This window comes from Eucalyptus grandis, chromosome 6 (assembly GCF_016545825.1).
Source record: "Eucalyptus grandis isolate ANBG69807.140 chromosome 6, ASM1654582v1, whole genome shotgun sequence".
NCBI lineage: Eukaryota > Viridiplantae > Streptophyta > Magnoliopsida > Myrtales > Myrtaceae > Eucalyptus > Eucalyptus grandis.
Window position 1 is genome coordinate 38,884,643 of NC_052617.1, and position 21,346 is coordinate 38,905,988.

Below are 21,346 nucleotides of genomic sequence, written 5' to 3' on the forward strand. Positions count from 1 at the left end.
TGTACAATTGGTAGATTGGAAGACGATCCTCAAGATATTGTCCAACAGCTAGTTTGGAAGCGGATGAGTATTTAAGGAGATCAAGGATCGATAAGCAAGTAAGAGACGGAGCGTAGAATTTATAATTCCAAAGTCTGAGCGACCTTCGATCTTACACTTGTCTCTTGTGAGCTTAAACGTTTTGTGATCGTGAGAAAAATACCAAAAGAGTAACTTAGTGAGATAGTGTGATCTACTACTAAGTGTTTACACTCAAAGTTGTAATCTCTTGTTGATTACATAGTGGAATCCAGCTAAAAGGCTGTTAGCGTGGGAGAGTAGACATAGGTTTGATCTAAGCCAAACCATTTTAAATCTTATGTTCTTATTCTCTTCCCTCAACTCCTTTATTTTGTTCGTAATTTTATTTAACGACTAAAATCTGAACTCGCTCAAAATCTGTTATTCTTCAGACTCCGGTTAAAAGTAAAAGTTTTCACTGCATTTTGCAGAATCTATTTTTACACATATTCACCTCCCTCTAGGTGTCTTTACTAGCACTTTCAAGCGTAACGTGTGTTCGCCATTGTTAAATGCAGCAGAAAGGCTTAAAATGATTTAGTATACATGAAGAGAGGGCAAAAAATATGTTGGTGTACGAAATGCTGATGGACAATGATCGGCAACAAAATGTAATCATGTGAACCAGTAGTGCTTGGCAACAACTTTGATGTCAAAAAGCTAAAATTAATCTGACTATATACCGATTGGGGTTTTGAATATGATATTACCTTGGGTCAATGTTAATAAAAACATGCTAAAATTATTGAGCTGAAGACTATCTCTAAAGTCAAGCCGTAATGATAACGCATAGTACTCGACTCAACAAAGGACAAGACTAACTAAAGGTCATGTTAACCATCACATGTGATCTAATATTGATTGTGAAAAAACTCGACTATCAGACTCCAGCATCAATTATGAGAAGCCCAAAGAATTAAGTCGATAAGAAGGGAATAGATTCCATCTATTGATTGATAGCATGTCAGTCGATTGAAGAGGCGTTGACATTGACTCACAAGGTTCGGCTGAGATCACATTGATTGCAAAGACATAACTAGCGAAATAGTCATTGCAATCAAACTCTTCAGCGAGAACGATTACAAAGGATATCAATTAACGATTACTATGACTTTTTTGATAATTTTTCCCTTAACAAATGTTAGGGGAGCACCCTTTCTTTGACAAATAAAGAAGAGCATAAGCGAACATTGGCAGTGAGTCCATTCTATTAAAATATAATCACCCCAAATAAGTTGGTCCGATGCATAGAAATAATGGAGCTGATTAAAGAGATGGAGGAGGGATCCATTTCAATTAAGGAAGAGGGAGATGCCTTGACAATCCAACATGCGACCAGACAACATAAGCATGAATATAGTGCTTTACCCACATTACTTTCTTCTGATACATGCCCCGTCATGCCCCGATCCTCGGGCACGCACCCATCTCTCACCTTGGTCGATTAATAGTGACGTCCCAGGACACATCGTCGACCCATTTCATTTTAATACACATGCGGAAGCAGATAAAAATCCCCAGACAATAAAATAATGAGATAGAAAAGTAGGGCCATATTTTTCATAGCTAAAAAACCACAACTACATTTTTATACAAAGCAAACCTCATAGTATATATTACAATACTGTTAAACAAGAGTTTGATCTATCTCATAACAGTTCACACTCAGGGTTTGCAAAACGGGGTGAGGTCTCAGTCATCATCCAGGTCATACTCCGGATCATCCTCGGATCCTCCTCCGGTTCCTCATCAAGGTCCTTCTCTTCGAGTTCTTTCTCCTCAGGGTCCTGAAATGTTGTCCCACAACCGGGATGAGACTACGTCTCAGCAAGTTCTACCCCCTAAGACTTGATTAGGAAACCAATACACTATGGTTGCCTAAGCACATGCGGGTGAGAGGACTTACCTTGACCTCATATTCCACCTGCATATTAGCATAGTTCAAATAGGCACCCAATCATAATATTACAGATTGATACATCGATCAATCGACCTAGTCGATTACATGTCAATCGGACCATTCACCGGTCATTTCCCTCCATACTATACAATTTATAAGATAGTATACCTAGTCGCCAAGCTACGTGCATTCTCTAAGGCGTCATATATGCCAAGGCGATGTACTTAATCACCAAACCACGTGCATTCTCTAAGGTGTCATATCACCAAAGCGAGGTAATAATCACCGAATCCTGTGCATTCTCTAAGGCGACTTATACGCCAATGTGAAGTACTAATTACCGAGCCACGTGTATTCTCTAAAGCGATATACCAAATCACCAAGCCACATGCATTCTCTAAGACAATTTTTTGCCAAGGTAATGTACTAACAACCGAGCCATGTGCTTTTTCAAGTGATGTATATACTTAACAATTCATGTGCATTCTCTAAGGCGACCTATTTGCCAAAGCAATGTATTAATCGTCGAACCACATCATACAGAATTTCTTCTCACTTTATCATACCTGATAAAATATCGTGCATGGGCACACGGTTGGCCTTAGCCAAAATATAATATTTTCCTTTCCATAACTCCCAATATTTTCTGTAGTCCACCAAAACATTTTTGGCATTTTCAACTGATGCCCGGTTATTTTTCAATTAATAACCACAATTATTTAATTTAGGAATAAATCCTAAAATCACAAATAATTCATTTCAGCACAAAATAAAGCTCAATTAAATAAACGAACTGCATCACGACAATCAGCATAAAATTCCAATCGTCGGTTATCCTACCTAATTTCCGGAAAATAAATAATTAATTCAATAATTTCGAAAATTAATAACTAAATACTAAAAATCCATTTTAGGCCCGTAATGCCTAATTGAAAGTCGAGACGAACCCGAAAAAATCCCAAGGTTTGTTCAATAAATACTAGAAGCTCTCTACTTGCTAATGACTAAGTTTAACCGTCTAACATGCATCATTAAGTCACTAATCTAATTAATATATTCTAATCTATCCACTTAATTGTAGTTATTAAATCTAATCAACCCCTAAGCATCATTAACATAATAATAAGGGATTAGTGAGCAAAACTCACTGGTGCAAAGTGAAGATCGGATCATCGTGACGGCGACGCGATGACGGCCGACACCCGAATTTTCGACGGCGTCGACGGACACTTGGGCTGAGCTTGCAAGCCTTGCAAGCCCACATAAATCTCTAGGCTTAGACTTGGGCTTGGGCTGTTTTGTAGGCCTCAAGATTGGGCTAATCTCTCTCGGGCTTCAAATTGCTGGCCCATTGCGACTCAAAGGAGATGGGCCGCTGAGCTTGGGCCGGACGTGCAGGCTTTTAGGCTTAAGCAAAGAAAAAGCTGCTGGACTTCAGCACACAGTGGGATTGGGCCACGAAATTGCTGAAGATGGATTACTGCTTCAATGATGCTGGGCTAGAAGTGAGGAGATCGTGGACGCTGGCAGCTCATGCTTTGGTGGACTGAAGCTTGGACGGCAGCAGCTTCGGTGGCGCAAGGAGACCACGGCTGCAGTTTGAAGAAATCTCGGTGAAGATGGACAAACAGGCAGCAACTTTAGTTGTGGCCAGCTAGGGGAGGCAGGTGGCGCACAAAGGGATCTGCTGGGTCAACGAAGGGGAAGGGATCTTTGCTGGTTTACTGGAGAAGACTGAGGTGCAGACAAGTGGTGGCTTTTGTGAGTTGTTGTAGGGTTCTTCAACAGGACTGAAACAAAGGAAAATGGAACTACGAGAGAAATTGACGAAGGAGAGAGAGATCGTGGGGTGCTGAGGTGTCACAACCCAAACCTCGAGTGCATGCACATCCCGTAATGATCGATTAAAGTTTGCAATCTCCCAGGAATGGTTGCTAACCCGTTTATTTTATTTCACAAGCAAAAACGTAATAATAACCTCCAAACAATATAAAGATGTGATAGTAAACATAAAATTATATTTACATTAGACACACATATTTTTATAAGAGTGTTTACACACATTAAAGTCTAACATGACAATGATCTGTTTCAAAAAGAAGAGCTTCTAGGTTATTTATGCTCCAAGCTCCTCGTCCATGGGAACAAGGTCCCAGGCGATCCCGTCAAACTTCTCGAAAACAAAAGCGTAGCTGTCACCCATGTCCAAACTAGATGGAAGATCCATCAACTCCTGATAGAAACTAAACCAAAACTTAACTTTCACCTCCTTCGACCCCCTGTACATCTCCTGAAAATTCTCCATCTAAGGACCTGAAAAATTTTAGGCCATAACGGGGTGAGATCACATCTCAGCGAGTTAATCCCTTAAATCCCGAGTAAGAGAAGGAACCTAGTCACGCTTCTCATAATTCTTTTAATACAAGCATGTTCCTGCATATTAGTGTCAATCAAATCATATCTAATAGTATCGAGTTCACACATCATATGAATACTTTAATGTGAGTATATGCAATGATATAAATATCAATGTAATCATACAGGCCACAGTCAATGCAACAGATAACAGTCTTCCAGCATAACCAGACATCGCCTCACACCGTCGAGTGCAGCAACATCTACCTCTAGACAGCATTCCAATTAGAAGCATTAGTCCAGCATCCACTGCAATCGGCATCCGTTGACTTGGGGCATTCTTGACAGTGCATCGTCCGGCCCCAAAGACTCGTAACGGATTCTCATGTCGTGTATGTATTCACTTAATGTCACAGTTCAAAACTCAATTGCACATTTCATTCACAACATCAATTGAATAATTTTCCAGTAATAAATATTTCAAAACAGTCATAAACTTCTACTAACTAGAATTGGCAGAAACTGCCCAGTTGCGCACTTTTGGATTCAAGACCAGAAACCAACTCATATGAGTTTGAAAAATTCTCAAACTTGAACACGTGCTAAAGGACATGTAAAAAAAAAAAAAAAATTCCTGAAGACACCGAGACCCAGATCTCTCTGGATTCGGCCCAATAATTCACTCAATCCATCACTAAAATCGGTTCCGTTTCTGGCGGTTTTGTTTTCTGAAATCAACTTGGTTCGGGGTCCGAAACAGGTCCGCTTGATCTGAAATTCGAGTATGTTCAAATAAAAGATGTAACAAACAACTTTCGTGAAGAACCCATTTTTAAAATCGAACCCGAAGGGTTAGTAACAACCCATAGAATCCTTACAAATCGCAAATTCCAGTACAGTTCGAGTTTCTGTTTAAAGACAACGAAGCCAAAATCATTTTCCTTTAAATCCCAAAAAATCCTGAGAAAAATATATGTTATACTTGAAAATGTGTAAAACATTTCTTCAGAAGAAATTCACTTCAAAATCGCAACACATGTTAGTCTACAAAAATAATAAGTCGTACACGACCAGAAAACGGTTTTAAAGAACATCCCATGTTTTTGGCACAACTGTCCTCTATGATTCTTATCTTGCTAATTTACTAAAACTAAGCCTCCCCATGGCTAATCTAACCTTACGAAACTAATATTAACTATATTTAATCTCATTTAAACATTTCTCAACTAATTTCAACTCCTAAACAGAGGTACACAACTCCTATTCTAGTTTTAGGAGAATAACTCACCTATTTAAAAGTAAAGGCAGCTCTTGCTGATAGCTAGACAACAACACAGAGATAAGCCTTGGGTCTCTCGGTGATAGGGTTGAGCCGTAACAGTAGAGAGGTGTGCTCCGGTGCGACTGTAACAACAACACATGGAATTACAAAATTTTCGGTAGAGAGAAACAAACGCAGTGTTTGGTCGATTTAGCTGTTCTCCTGCTGGTGAGGGGGTTTTATCATCACTTGAACCCTAAGATCAAGAGATAAAAAAAACATGATGGTAGTTAGGTCAAAGCTTATGTGGGTCCAGGAATTTTGTAACGTCAAGACCTCGCCTTCCTCCATTTTCTTAGCCGCTGGTTTATTGTCCAAGAGGGAGCAGGAACGTGGATTGTATGTTTAAAGAAGAAGAAAACAACAACTTATACGGTTGAAAAAGGAAAGGGAAAAAGAAAGGGAAAGAGGGAGACAAGTGCACGGCAGCAAGGGAGAAGAAATACGTGTAGAAGAAGAAGAGATAGGGAAAAGAAAAGATAAGCTTTTCGGCTAAGAGAAAAGAAATGAAAGGGAAAGAAAGAGAAAAGGGGAGAGAGAAGAGAGTGGTCACATGATGCCAAGAAGGGTCACATTGTGCCAAGAAGGGGAAGGGGATTGCACAGAGGGGGAAGTGCAAGGGAGGAAAGGACCATAAGGGTCCCTCCTCTCAAATTTCCACAGCCTTTTTGTTTTTTTACAAGAGCTTTAGTACTTCTTCCATGGAAAACTCTCTCCTTTCATTGTCGAGAGGCCCACCCCACTTAAATACACTTATCCCCTTCAAAAGAAACTCAAATGCAAGTGAATTTCCCTCTTACATGAAGGTATTCGAATTCCATTGTTTCTACCATTCATTTTTCCTTTCTTTTGCTTGGCCATTTAATAACCTTACTAACCAAGATGAGCCATCAATTTACTCTTATAAGTCTTAACTTCATTAGTTCCACATTGAGGACTAACAACCTATTTAAAATACGGCATTTCTCTTATTCCTTTAATTTGCCGCATTTGCATTTTTCACTAACTATTCCCGTCATCAATAAATTTTGAAAAGATGCAACAATATCCCTAGGATTAATTGTGACACATGAAAATTCTCAATTTTTGCAATCAGAATGAATTTCACGGTTAAATTCAGTCAAACGTGATTTCAGCGCGACGTAAACCATCAGGTAGTTTTTGAGAATTTTCGGTGCAATGGACTCATGGTCGATTATTTTTGAGCTACTATGTACATCTTCGACTCATTGGCAACTCTCAGTTGTCGTGAAAAATCTCGAGATTTCAATTACGGACATAGGGTACCAAAACGACAGAAAAATCGGTTTAGTGTCGATCGATGAGAATTTTATAATTAAGTGGAATCACCCATGCCTAATTATATATCTCAATTGAATTGACCTATTTCCGGTCTCTGATAGTTTTTCGACTTTGCCACAATAACCTTTGCCGACTAATAAGGTAGAATAGTCAATTCCTAGTCGAATTCTCAAGCCTGTTGCATTAAAATCTCTTACTGACTTCCCCAACTAGTCTAATTATCTCATGAGTGATCAGTTAGAGAATATCACTATAAACATGTCGATGAAAAATCCGATTTATTCCATTGAAAACAGAAGTGGAAATTCAGACTGTCACATAAGGTCTTCCACCAAATGAAGGAAAAAGCATAAAATAAAATGAATGAGTTGGGGGCAGCTATACGTGAAGATAAAAGCAAGATGGAAGGGATAAGGTGGAGGGTGTCGGTAAGTGGTGGGGTCAAGGGAAACATGTGAAAAGGGTGATAGATAGAGAGAGAGTGTGTCATGCACGCATGTGGGTGATGAGTCCAAGTCAAAAGGGAAATGAAATAGAAAGTTGTAGGAGGGATACATGGGCCAAGATGAGGGTACGTGAGTGGGGGCGTCAGTTCAAGAAAAAGGAGAAGAAATAAAACTAAACCAAGTTAATTTTGCTCACTTCAACACAATAAATTTCAATTGGTCAAGTTAGGTCAAATTACATATCCACTTGTTCAATTTGAAGTCCAGTTGAAAAAAATAAGATGGTCTTTTAATCCCACAAATTTTCTTCAAAACCGACTTTTATTTCATTTTTCTCGGCATTCGATTTTCTGAACAAACAAATCGATTGAGGTCTAATTTGAATGCAGAAAAAACCCAAACGACTTCCATTCGCCAATTCACTTACACTAGATGCCAAAAGTATCTTCCAATTGGCCAATCCGTATTTCCGTTCGTTTTCCTAATCGTTCGTAACAATTTCCCATAAAAATCCCGAACTCTTCGGAAATTTTTCAAAAGGTGAGCCAACGTTCCTAGAATGACTCATGACAAGACAAGACTTCCAAATTCTGAAATCGAATTCAAATTCACGGTTATTTTCAATTAAACGTATTTTTAGTGTTGAAAGAGCTAGTACGAGCACCTAAAGGGGGGTGAATAGGTGCGAAAATAGATTTTGCAAAATATATGGTAACTTTTATTCTTAACCCGAGTCTGGTTAACAATAGACTTTGCAGAGAAAATTAGACTTTAACAATTAAATAGATTTACGAATAATGTAAAAGAGTTAGGGAAGAGAATAAGAACACAAGGTTTATAGTAGTTTGAATTAATCCAAGCCTACGTCCACTCTTCCGCACTGACAGCCCACCGGCTAGATTTCATTATGAATTAAAAGAGTCGTTACAACCTTGATTCCATAGTGTAGAGACTTTGCTACACTTTCTTAAGGTCTCACAAATGTCTAAACTCTCTTTTGAGCACAAATTTTCGCTCAATAATTGAATCAGCAAAGAATAATAAATTTCAGATTTTGGAATTTATTTATCGTGCACACACTCGAGTAGCTAGAGCGTCTTCCTTATATACTCCCAATGCCTTCATAACCGTTGGCACCTTCCAAAGGAGTTCTTCCAATCTATCCATTGGACATAATCAATTAGGGAGATCTCGAGTTACTTAAAGAATGTGATGATAGCTTACCAATCCTGCTCGCCCATATAATCAGGATCTAGGTTTCCATAAGTAGAACCTTTCAAGTATACTTTCCCAATCAACGGATCCAAATTACTTGAATTAATTTCAAAACAAATAATAGATCTTGAGATGTTATCTCCATCCGTGAGAACTTCTTTAGCCGCTCGAATCAAATCCTTAAAGAAATACTTACTTTTGGATAAGTCTTCTTCGTCAGTCTAGAAACTATCAATGAGGGCAGACTTTAAATCTTGAGTCTAGCAGTCTTCAGACTTTGACGAAATACTGCGACGAAAGAATCTGCAAGTCTTCAGACTAAACTGATGGAAACGTTTTGTTAGCTTCAAAATAAATAAGGAAGTTTTCTCCAACAAATGTGACCTTATCTACCAAGTAGCTTTTAAAAAAAATTTATGCAATTGACCCGTGGTCAATTTTCTTCGAACCACAATGAAGCCATTCGACATATTGGCGACTCTCAGTGGTCGTGGAAATCTCGAGATTTCAAATACGGACATAGGATACCCAAAATTACAAAGAATTGGTTTAATGCTGATTGACAAGAATTTTACAATCAGGTGGAATCACCCACACTTTAATCGTCATCTCAATCAAATTGACCTATCTTCGGTCTCTAATCGATTTTTAATTGTGCTGTAATGACCCTTGCAGATTAGCACGTTTGAGCAATCGGTTTCTAGTCGAATTCTCAAGTTTATTGCATTTAAAATCCCTTAACGGCTTCACCAAATAAGTCAGTTATCTCATGAGTGGCTATCTCAGAGAAAAACACTATAGTCACGTTGATGAAAAGCTCTACTTATTCAATCAAAATCAATATTAAAAATCAGGATGTCACATGCCCAATTGCTTTTACCAAAAGAATCATTCGTGATATTTGAACTAAACAAAATTAGCGACTGTCACTTCTAGGACTCAGGTTCCAAAGAACTAAACAAACACGATGATGTTTTGTTACCATATTACTTAGCGAGGGCTTATAGTAAGTACATTTCTAGCATTGCGCTTTAGTACTCGGTTGCATACACAGTTATGTCACGTACTAAGGTAGAAGAAAGCAATGGAATAAGGTGTGTTGGTCGTTATTAAATGCTATAGATCAGCTTAAGTGGTTATCTTCTGTATGAGTTTTTTTCTTTTTTTTTCTCTTACTTGTGTTTGTTGGTATGACTACCCCATCAGCACCATATGTTTATCTTGGGTTATTTTGCCTAGTACTAAGTGTAGAAATTTAATTGGAAAGAGAAATGGGGTCTAAAATGATTCGAAACTCAAAACCTTCAGTTTCAATATCATGTTAAATTTTGTGGGATCACTATTAACTATTCTAAAAATTTAGACTTTTAGATAAATAAATTTTTATTATTTAAATATTTTATCAAGAATTATTTTTCATAAAAATCCAAAATCTTATAAAACCATCCTAACGAATCCCAAATTCATTATTGCTCGTCGTCGAAATTTTCATAAGATATCAGGTCGATTGTTTAGCGTTGGTCACGTGTCATTGTTAGGCAATCTCAATAGACTGTGATTGGGCTTATGTTTTGATAATCTTAAAGTTGACCAACATTACAAATTGTCAACGATGAGCAGCACTAGAACACTAATTTCTCGAGAGTCACTATTACTTGATAGCGTTTAAGGAGCGTGATAAGCCAAAGAGGGTACTCGCTAGACATATTTAATGACTCGAAAGCTTTCAATTACATGTGTCAAAAGCAAAAACCAAAATAATTAGAAATCGAGTATTCTTCGCTTTACAGGATACCGATAGCGGAGAGATCTGCTTTTTTGACATTTGAGGATAAGCACAAGCGAAGTGAAGTAGGTGGGCGTGCTTACTTTACTCGTATTTCGATCAAGTCATGGTCGCCCTGAAGTCGCATCAATGCATAGAAATATTGGAGCCCGTTGATGAGGTAGAGATGGAGGGATGTACTCCAGTCGGGGAAGAAGAAGATGCCTTCTCTTCTTTGATTGGGCAAGCCTACGACTTCGCAGTGAGTATTGGCTCTTGGTCACGACATAGGCTTTCTTTTTTTTCATAAATCAAATTGAGTAAAGCCAACATGCGACCACACGACATAAACGTGGTACCTTAACAGAATCTTCTCTCATTTCTTGGACTAATTCACTGACTCGTCGTGGCTAGAATAGGTTTTCGACTACTCCGCTTGATGAAAACGTGTATTTTATCTTAATCACGGCACAAATGTGGAGCCTTTTTTTAATGGTGAATCGAGTGCGTAATTGTCCTATATAATAAAGTCCATTCCATCTCTCTTCATCATCAGATTACCATATGCAGCAATAACAACATCAGCAGCAGCGAGTCTTCTTCTACACTTTCTGTGCAACAATGGCGGGCTCTTCATTCATCTCCGCAGCCGCTAAAAGGTGAGCGATTCCTCCATTTTTTTTTCCTCTTTTTAATCTCCTTTTCTGGTTCTTTTTTTTTTTTTTTTTTTTTGTGGGTTTTCTTCGTTCTGGTAGTTGAATAAATCATCCTCCTGCTTCACTAATTTACCACACTCAAGCTCCGCTATTCATGTTTAAAATGCATCTCTTCATGGATTTGAGGTATTAAACAAGTATCGATTTCAATTTATCTTCTGAAATTCCACAGGCTAGAGGGCAAGGTCGCGCTAATCACCGGAGGAGCCAGCGGGATCGGCGAGATCACAGCCAGGGTCTTTGCCCACCACGGCGCCAAGGTGGTCATCGCTGACGTCAATGACTCGCTCGGCCACTCCATCCGCGACTCCCTCAGCCGGGACAACGCCTCCTTCGTCCACTGCGACGTCACTGACGAGTCCCAAGTCAAGGCCGCTGTTGCTGAGGCTGTCTCCACCTACGGCAAGCTCGACATCATGTTCAACAACGCCGGGATCACCGGCCCGAACAAGAGCCGCATCGTCGACAACGACAAAGCGGACTTCGAGCGCGTCCTTGCCGTGAACGTAACCGGCGTCTTCCTCGGGATGAAGCACGCAGCGCAGGCCATGATCCCGGTGCGGCGCGGGTGCATCATCAACACCGCCAGCATCAGCTCTGGCCTCGCCGGCATAACCTCACATGCCTACACGTGTGCGAAGCACGCGGTGCTGGGGCTGACGAGGAACGCTGCCGTGGAGCTGGGGCAGTTCGGGATCCGGGTGAACTGCCTGTCGCCCAACGCCTGCGCGACGCCGCTGGCGACCAAGTTCTTCGGCATGGGCCCCGCGGAGCTGGAGGCAGCGATAGACGCGGTTACGAACCTGAAGGGGGTGACGTTGAAGGTGGAGGACGTGGCGAACGCCGCCCTGTTCCTGGCGGGCGACGAGGCGAGGTATGTCAGCGGCCACAACCTGTTCATCGATGGCGGCTTCAGCGTCGTCAACTCTTCGTTCCGCTTGTTCCATTATCCCCCCGAGGAGGCCTGATTGGGCCGGGTCGGGTCTCTCGTGATTGCCCCCATTCGACCCGGTTCGATTATGGCCTCATTTTCTCGGGTCGGGCCGGAGATCTGAAGGGCCCACGGCTGCATTGATTGGCTGAAAAAGGAGGAAGCGTTCAATTTTCATTATTCCCGATGTTAGACATCTTTCGTGTCTAGCACAATTGTACCCCATCTGATAATGCCGATTACTATAGTAATCGTGAAGGCCAACTAAAAGAGGGATGCATGCTAAATATTAGTATAATTATCAAAGTTGGGTGAGTGTTGATTCTGGGACTCGCGTTTCGAAAAACTAAGCAAATACGACGGCTTTTTATCACCGTATTCTGTAGCAAGTGACTCAAAATACATTTCTAGCACCGCACATCGATACTATTTACTTAGGTAGAAGAAGGCAAATAGCAGATTGGCTCAACAGGATTTGGTATACATGAAAAGAGGGGCAAAAACATGTCGGTTTACGTAATGCCAACGGACAACAATCGGTTTCTTTTAAGCCGATGGAACGTAATCATGCGAACCATTTGTGCGTTACTGATTATATGGTCCTATTCTGCATTAGATCCTTTGACAGGAATTCTACAGCATTTTTGCAGTTCCTTCTTCAGAGGTTCTTCTGGCCTGAAAATCGATCGCTTCGAGACCGATGCATTTACCTCAGGCTGTTGTTTGTGCTCGTTCTTGTCTGTTTTCCATCATATCCCAGCTTTGGATGGTGTGGTGAAACTCGGCAAAATTTGTGCTCTTGAGAATTGCTGGCTCATGTACGGAGAGTTACGGATTATTGACATGGGTCATAGACATTAGGATCACGAACCAAAACCATGCAACTATGGTTTCTATTGGCACCCTAAAGAAGAGCGACTTTGATGTTGAAGAGATGAAAGTAATCTGTCAGAGTTATAAGATTAGGCCAAGAATGAAAGGACACTTGTAATTTCTATGTATTTGGCTGTCTATATTTACATTGCATAAGCTCCTATTTATAACACAATGAAAGTCTAAGTAAGGAAAAGAAAGAGAAGATACATCAAATCAAATTCAATCACAGATTGACATAATTAATCAATTATAATCTCCTGTAATCTTGGATTGATCAATCATAATCTTCAATCCGATCCTTGCATATCTCCAACACTCCCCCACAAGCTGATGGCTGATATACATCCAAGACACCCATCTTACTTAGTAGATATGCATGTTGATATAATGGTTTGGTAAAAATATCAGCAAGCTGGTCTATGGTTCCAATTCCATTTGTCTTTATTACTCCTTCTTAGATCTTATCTTAAGTGTAGTAGCAATCTACTTCAATGTGTTTCGTTCTTTTTTGAAAAATGGGATTTGTTGTGTCACGTCCCAATCCTCCAAGCGCATGCCCATCCCTCGGTGATCGATCAAATAGTGACGTCAAAGGACACATCGCCAACCCATTCTTTTTAATGTATATGCAAAAGCAAATAAATAAATCCCAGACAACAATAAGATGAGATAGAAAAACAGGATCACCAATAATCAGAAACCAAACCACACATGTATACATATCAGACTAATTTATATACATTACTAGTTGATATTTACAAAGTCTACAAAAATGTCGATGCTCCAAAACAAGCTATCCTACGATCAGCTAGTCCGACTCGTTTGCTGATACGGTAGAGTCCACAGGGCCGGGCGAGAAGACGGGTCCTCCACTGCACCATCTGAAGGGTTGGTTGGATCCTCGTCTCGAGCAGGATCAATCACTATAAGGGGGACATCGAAAGACCTAAGGGGACCTAGCCTGATAACATAAGGATTGGTACGGAACCATGCTTTGAATCGATTAGGTATTTCCTGATGTGGAACCTCTTTGATCCAAACCATGGTTACAAGTAGGTTGTAAACCCAAAAACCTCCGGATTGGGAAAACTGGAAACTCGCTCTGTAATCCTCACGGGACGACCATGCAGTTCGGGGGGAATCTCCATCCAAGAACTAGAAAGGTTATCCCACAATGGAGTGAGACGACATCTCAGCAAGTTTAACCCTAAGGGCTACCAAAGCACAACCACAAGTTAGAGGACTTACCTTAGCCTATGTTTCTTCCTGCAAGTTAGTATAATTGACATTTTCAACCAATCATTTCAACACATCAAGACAAATCGAATCATCGATCAATCGATTCAATTGATTACATGTCATCAAGACCATTCCCCGGTCATCTTAACCAGTACTATCTATAAAGTCCGATCATAATTAGCACTACTCACATTAAACTTATAATAGATAGTATAGCTCATTAGAAGTTGTCGCAATAATGATATAGTATACTATATATGCTCTCCGAAGTTGTTGCAATAGATAATATAGCTTGCCAGAAGCTGCCTCAAACATCAATATAGTATACTAAATATGCTCGCGAGAAGCTGCCTCAAATATTGATTATGATCATCTAATAATCAAATAACCATTTTTATCATTCTCAATAAAAATAATCGTGTGTAGGTACACGGTTGGTTTTAGCCAAAAATATAATTTTTTGCCACCTGAAAATCCCACCAATTTTAACGGTCCACTAATTCATTTTTGGCACTGTAAACCGACGCCTAGTGATTTTCCAATTAATGACCAAAATTATTAATTTCCAAGATAATTACCCACAATTACAAATCACACTCAATTCGTACAAAATAACAATCAATTAACTAAACATATCACACCACTACAATCAGCATAAAATTCCGGTCACCGACTATCCCGGTCTAATTTCCGAAAAATAATTAATTAGTTAAATAATTATGAAAAATAATTAATAAATGCCAATAATTCATACTTAGACCCGTAAAGCCTAATTAAAAGCCAAGACGGATCCAGAAAATTTCCAAATCACTCTAGATAAATACTAGAGCTTGTCTAGGCCTTAACTACATTACTCTAATCACCTAACATGCAATAACAATTAATTAAATTGCTAATATAATCTAACTATCCACCTAAACTATGCTTAGTCTAAACTAATCAACCCTTAAGCGTTATTAACCTACTAAGCAAGGATTAGTAAGTTAAACTCACTTGTTTGATGATCCGCTTAGATCAAAACGACAAGGATGCGGCAAGGAACGACAACCTCCAAAGCGGGACCGCCAAGAGGGGCCAGGATGGGCTCGAAAACGGGCTTTGATTGTCACAAATCCTTGCTGATTTTGGCTTCAAATCTTTGGCTGAAGAAGCTGCAATGGTGGCTGTTCGGGTATGGTTTAGGCTAGACTCGGCGACCGCTGGTGCGGGTGCGAACTGCAACTGGAATGGCCATGAACCAAGCCAAGTTGTGGCTGCTAGACTTGCTGGAACGGAGCTGTCGTTAGGCTTTGGATGGTCTAGAACGAAAGTGGGATGGAGCAGCTTTGTGCAGTGACGATGGGCCACGGTGGGGGTTGATTTCGAGAGGTCTATTGGGGGAAACTTGACCAGTGAAGACAACAAATAGCGGGGCCGCAGATGGTTCTTCGGTGGCTGCTGTGTGGATGGTGGGGCAAAGCTCGAGAGAGAGGGAAATTGAAAGTGAAAGGAAACTGAATACTCCGTGTCCTAGAGAGAGAGAGAGAGAGAGAGAGAGAGAGAGATGTATGAGAAAGAGGGGATAAGATCGGGCCCACTAGATCAAAGGAAGCCAAAAATTCAAAGAGAAGACTTGCATGGGACTGTCGGCTAGGGAGGGTGCGCAAAGACAAGGAAAGAAAAGAGGGGGGCATGCAGAATGGAAGGGACCGAAGGGAAGGGAAAAATTTTAAATAAAAAAAACCTCATATTTTTATCCAAACTTGGTCCCATGAATTTTCATGTAAAAATGCTCGGTCCTCACTTGCTTCCTTGCACCATAATTAATCCAAAATAACAATTCTTGGGTAGCAAAAATGGTCATTCTCTTCAATTCCGAATTTCACTTCCTTTTTCTCGAAATCCGATTTTTGAACAAACTTCTTCAATTGAGGTCCAATTTGTTGAGGAAAAAGCCCATGAAATTTTCTTTCACTAAGTAGCTCACGCCAAAGGCCAAAAATCTCTTCAAATTGGTTGATCCAAATTTATGTTCATTTTTGAATCGTTCGAATGATTTTCCGTAAAAATCTCGAACTCGCCGAAAATTCCTCAAAAGATTCCTAAAATAACTCGTGACATGACAAAACTTTCAATTTCTGAAATTGGGTTCAAATTCGTGATTAATTTCAATCAGGCGCAATTTTAGCATGACCTAACATACCGGGTAGCTTTTAGGAATTTTTGGTGCAATTAACCCATGGTCAATTTTCTTCGAGTCACACGTACCTCTTCGACACATTGACGACTCTCGGTGGTCGTAAAAATCTCAAAGTTTCAAATAATGGCACAATATACCTAAAACGATAGAAAATCGGTCTAGCACCAATTAACGAGAATTTTGCAAATTAGTGGAATCACACACGTTTAACCACACATCTCAGTCAAATCGACATATCCATAGTTTCTAATCGATTTTTAATTGTGCCGTAATGACCCTTGTAGACTAACATGGTCGAGAAGTCGATTCCTGGTCAAATTCTCAAATCTATCGCATTAAAATCCCTTAATGATTTCACCGAATAGGCCAGTTATCTCATGAGTAACCATTTTAGAGAAAAGCACTATAGGCGCGTCGATGAAAAGCCCAACTTATCCAATCAAAATCAGAACCTAAAAATTAAGATGTCACAACCCTTCCCCTCTTATAAAAATTTCGTCCTCGAAATTTAAACCTTCACCGGTTCTTAAACAAAAAGGTGGGAGCATCATCATTTCAATGGGTCTCACTTTCCCCGGTTGCTTCTTTAGTCCCGTGGTATTGTCGGACCACTTTGACCAAGGGGACCATCTTGGTACACAAAATCTGCTCTTTTTGATCTACAATCTAAATTAGACTTTCCATATACGACACTCTGTTGTCCACGTCTAATTCTTTAAGATTTAGCACGTGGGTTGGGTTAGGCTCATACGTCCTCAACATCAACACGTGAAAGACGTCATGCACTTGCACCAACCTCGGCGGCAATCCAAGACGATACATTAAGATCCTAATCCTCTCTCTAGAATCTCCAAGGAACCTACATACCTCGGTTTCAATCTTCCCTCCTTGCCAAAGTGAAGGTATCCCTCATTAGTGACACCATTAGAAAGATGTAATCACCAATTTGGAACTCTAAGGGCTTTCAATGATCAACGATACAACATTTATGGCAGCTCTTAGTGGTCTTGAATCTGATTCCGATCATGGCAACTACAATCGTTAACTACTAAACTGATTCTGGGCCATGACCTTTCTTTCTCTAACCTCATCTCAACTCACTGGTGCTCTGCACACTCTGCTATGCCATACTTCCGAAGAAACCATCTGATTGTTCTGCTGAAACTGGGAACTTGGGTCTAGATCTGTTATAAATTCGTCACTTGCACTCAATGTAGATGAGTTATTTGACGCACATACACTCCGCATGCTTATCTAAAACTAGGTCCTTTCTTAAGGCAATAAAGTGAGCTGACTTTACCAGTCTGTCGACCACAACCTCAAATGGAATCATTACTCATCTAACACCTTGGTAAGCCTGTCACAACGTTTCATCGTGATATACTTCCATTCCCACTCGGAACTCTCGAGTGATTATAAAAGTCCTCCCAACTTGCATTACTAAACTTCCACTTACTAGCACATCTGACACTTGCAATCTATCCGCAATATCTAGTATCACCCCCGATACTTCGGTGTTCCATCTTTAGAAATATGGAAGTCAACCTTTCCTTTATCGGTATCTTCTTGCAAGATTTCTTGAACATCTTGGTCTTTCAACTGAAACATCTTGATCCTAAACTGGACTTCCCCAGCGGAGTCGCCAAGTTGTCGCAACCTTCCGAAGGGTGAATTACCTAAAGAGGGCTAATGGATTACTAAATCCGAAGACTTGGCACGGACTCTCCCAAGTCCTACCAATCGCGACTTGATATTAAGAAATTAATCTTTTTAAACATGCAATTATATTCAATTTGGAGCCACTACTAATCAATTAGGGTTGATTAGAAACCCGAGTAAAGTATGGGAGAATACTTTACTTTTGCGAACCAGAAATTCAATAGATCCGGAGACATGGTTACGCTAGATTAGTTTAACGCATTTTCGGTACTTTTTATTTTAATTTCAAAAATATTTTGCAGGCAATGTTGATTAATTTTAACTTAACCTACTAACATGCAGATGGTGGTCATGCGGGTGCACATCAATAAAATAACATTCAAATAAAAAAAATGCTAATAAAAATGCATGCCCTAAACATGATTTCTAAATGACATGACACCTAATTTTTCTTTTTCTTTTGAAAATGTTAATTATATGCAATCTTAATTTAAATTTGATATGCATGAGTTTTACTTTGATGACATATGAGATGCAATTCATGTGACTTAAACTTATCACTATATGTATGCAATCTAATTATATAATCCCAAATATGCATGTTTACGTGATATGAGATGAATGACATGGTATTTCTACATGCATGCTCTTTTATGATTTTTTTTTATGATGATTCATTCATTTTTTTAATGCATATATGCAACCTATGCTAAATAATGATGATATGAAATGAGATTAATTATGAATTAACCTATTAACTAACCAAGGAAATGATCTTTAGTTTTTTTTTAATTTTTTAATGACATAATGTTTTTTTATTGAAAAGAAAGTAATTTAATGGTGTAATGATCATCTTTTAGCATTTTCCTTTTTATTATTAAAAAAATTAAACTATAACTCATATAGCCTGCATAACATTTTTTTGTTCCTCTTTTTTGTTTTACTAAATGAAAATTGACTTAATCTAAAAATATCTAGGTGTGTTGCTTTAATATGAAATGTGTATGAACCTAAGTACCTAAGCTCTAGATATGACAATATTTTACTAATAAACAAATTCTAATTAAACCTATTATGCAAATTAATTAATATATACCTAATTTTTTTGGATTCTTTTTATTGAAATTCAGAATTAGTAAAAAAAAAAAAAAAAACTAATTAGACTAACTAAAGTGAATGATATTCTAATTTATTTTAGGAATCAATTTAACTTAAACTATATCTTATCTTAAAAGCTATATAAAAATCAAGACATGCCAACATTATTTAAAATTAGCCCTAACAAAAATCACCCATCTAAAAGTATAATCTAAAAATTATAATCCTATAAATGGAATTCTAATTTACTAACCCTAAAAATATAGTCATAATTTACTAAACCTAAATGCCCTAATGCAATATTTAGATTTTCATGTACTTTTGATTTTTTTGATTTTTTTAATCTTTCCAAACAAGTAATTATTTTAAAAGAACGAAGATAAGAATTAAAACAACCGAAAAATAATCCGTTGTCTCACGGATTAAATTAACAATTATTTTAACTCTATAATGATTTAACGATTTAAATACTATCAAAATTCCTAAAAATTAAATTAATTAAAAAAATGACCCGACGTCTTATGGGTCAAATTAATAATTACCTTAATTTGGGATAAAACTCCTAATGTCTACAAGGTCTACAAATATTGACATACAATACTACAATTCAAATAATTAAACTTAAAAAATAAGCTAACATGGCATGAAATAAGTAAAAAATAAAAAAATAAAAATAAAAATATACTACCTAAGGCTTGGAAAATAGGAGCAACGATGGTGGTTCAGTGATGGGTCGTGGTGGCTGGAGTAAGGCAGTCGTCGGAACTCCCGGCGAGGCTCGAGTAGCAATCGGACCTGCAGCGAAAACAGGGGAGACAGCAGGTGGCGGAGCTTGGGGCGTTGCAGCGGCGGACGCAGGCGGTGCGGGGGTCCGGCGAAACGCAGCTGACGCGCAGGCTACTGGTGCGGGCGTCGGGGGTGGAGCGGCGAGGCGTCCGGCGGCTGGGTCGGCGAGGAGGGCTCGTGGGCTGGTGCGTCGGAGGCGTCAGTTCGGCGTCCAGTAGGGTTCTGATGGTGCTCAGCGACGGCAAGGGGGAGCGTCGGGCACCGGGTCGAGTAGAGGTGACGCGGCGTCGGGGCAGAGCAGCGCGGGAGGTCTGGGCGCTGCAGAGGCAGGCGTAGGCGGTGTGGATCTGGTTCGAGCTGCTGCGGTCAGGAGCGGCGTGGCTTCAGCAAGCATCGGCGAGGCGGCACAGCGATCGACAAAGGCAACAACAGACGTGGTAGTATTGCGGTGAGTAGGTGTCGCGTGCGTCGCTTGTGGCCTCAAGCTACCGAACAGCGGGCTGCTGTGGGTGTCGAGCGCTGGTCGTCGTCGGGCACCGGTGGCTGCAACGAGGAGATGGAGACACTGATGAGGGTCACGGGTTATCAGGTGGAGGGCTGCAGATCCAGCTCGGGTGGTCAAAGGCGCAGCAACAGCGGGGGCACCGCGGGCCGGCTCGGAATCGACTGGGCTGCGAGTTGCATAGGCGCGGTCGTCGGGGCTGAGGCGCCGAGTGCAGCGACGGGCAAGCAGAGAGCGAGGCACGGCGCGGGGGGGTGCAGTGTGGAGGTGCGGTGGCCAGCGGGAGGGGGTGCTGGTGCGGCTCGGTGAATGGCTCGGACAAGCGGCAGTCGCAGAGGAGAAGATGAACAGTTGCTGTGTTTTGCTTTTTTTTTCTCTCTCTCTCTCTCTCTCTCACGTCTCCCTCACATCGCTTTTATGCTGTTTCTTCTCTGCCACCCCCTGTTGCTGTTGTACTTCGGTAGAAAAACCCAAAAAAGCTTCTGCTGACTTTTCCTTTTCAAAAAAACGAAACCTCTCTTCCCTTTCCTCTCTTTTCACTTTTTCTCCTTTTCTCTCGCCCTCTCTATTTATAAAAGAAAGACTTGAGTTTGTTTTTGCAAATGAAGATTTTCCGATATACTTGCACATCATTCTCAACAACAAAGTGGCTCCAAAACATTTGGCTGTTGAGTTTTGAATTCAATTTTTTTAAAAAAATTTCCCTCTAATCAAAGATTATTTTTTATTTCTATTTTCTAAATTTAAATTAGGTGTCAACAGTGGCTTACCTAAAACTTGAAAACTGAATCCCGAGCTCTCTCGAGTGAGTTCCATTCCTCGATTATCATCTGTGCAACTGAAGACTTCCGACTCAGTGTATTTGCGACTTAATTCGTCTTTCTAGGGTGACATAAGACATCACAATTACAGTCCTTTCAAAGTTCTAATTCACAACACTGTCTCACATGAACCTCCTTTCCTTCTTCAAGAGTTGAGTCGATGGCTACACCGATG

General features: G+C 40.0%; 2 protein-coding genes across 3 annotated transcripts; both read left to right on the forward strand.

The window, feature by feature from the left end:
• Positions 1-10,523: 10,523 nt before the first annotated feature.
• LOC104447308 (secoisolariciresinol dehydrogenase) lies at positions 10,524-12,384 on the forward strand. 2 transcript variants are annotated; one of them, XM_010061063.3, is made up of 3 exons: positions 10,524-10,626; positions 10,921-11,023; positions 11,253-12,384. In XM_010061063.3, exons 2-3 carry the CDS (start codon positions 10,986-10,988, stop codon positions 12,046-12,048), a joined length of 834 nt encoding a protein of 277 aa, XP_010059365.1. In that variant the 5' UTR covers positions 10,524-10,626; positions 10,921-10,985; the 3' UTR covers positions 12,049-12,384. The 2 variants fall into 2 exon arrangements, with proteins under 2 accessions (XP_010059365.1, XP_039171188.1); XM_039315254.1 differs by lacking the exon at positions 10,524-10,626 and having other exon boundaries at positions 10,744-11,023.
• A 7,406-nt stretch (positions 12,385-19,790) lies between these two features.
• On the forward strand, positions 19,791-20,659 carry LOC120294461 (glycine-rich protein 1-like). The gene is made up of 2 exons (XM_039314550.1): positions 19,791-20,033; positions 20,219-20,659. Exons 1-2 carry the CDS (start codon positions 19,791-19,793, stop codon positions 20,657-20,659), a joined length of 684 nt encoding a protein of 227 aa, XP_039170484.1.
• Positions 20,660-21,346: the final 687 nt, after the last annotated feature.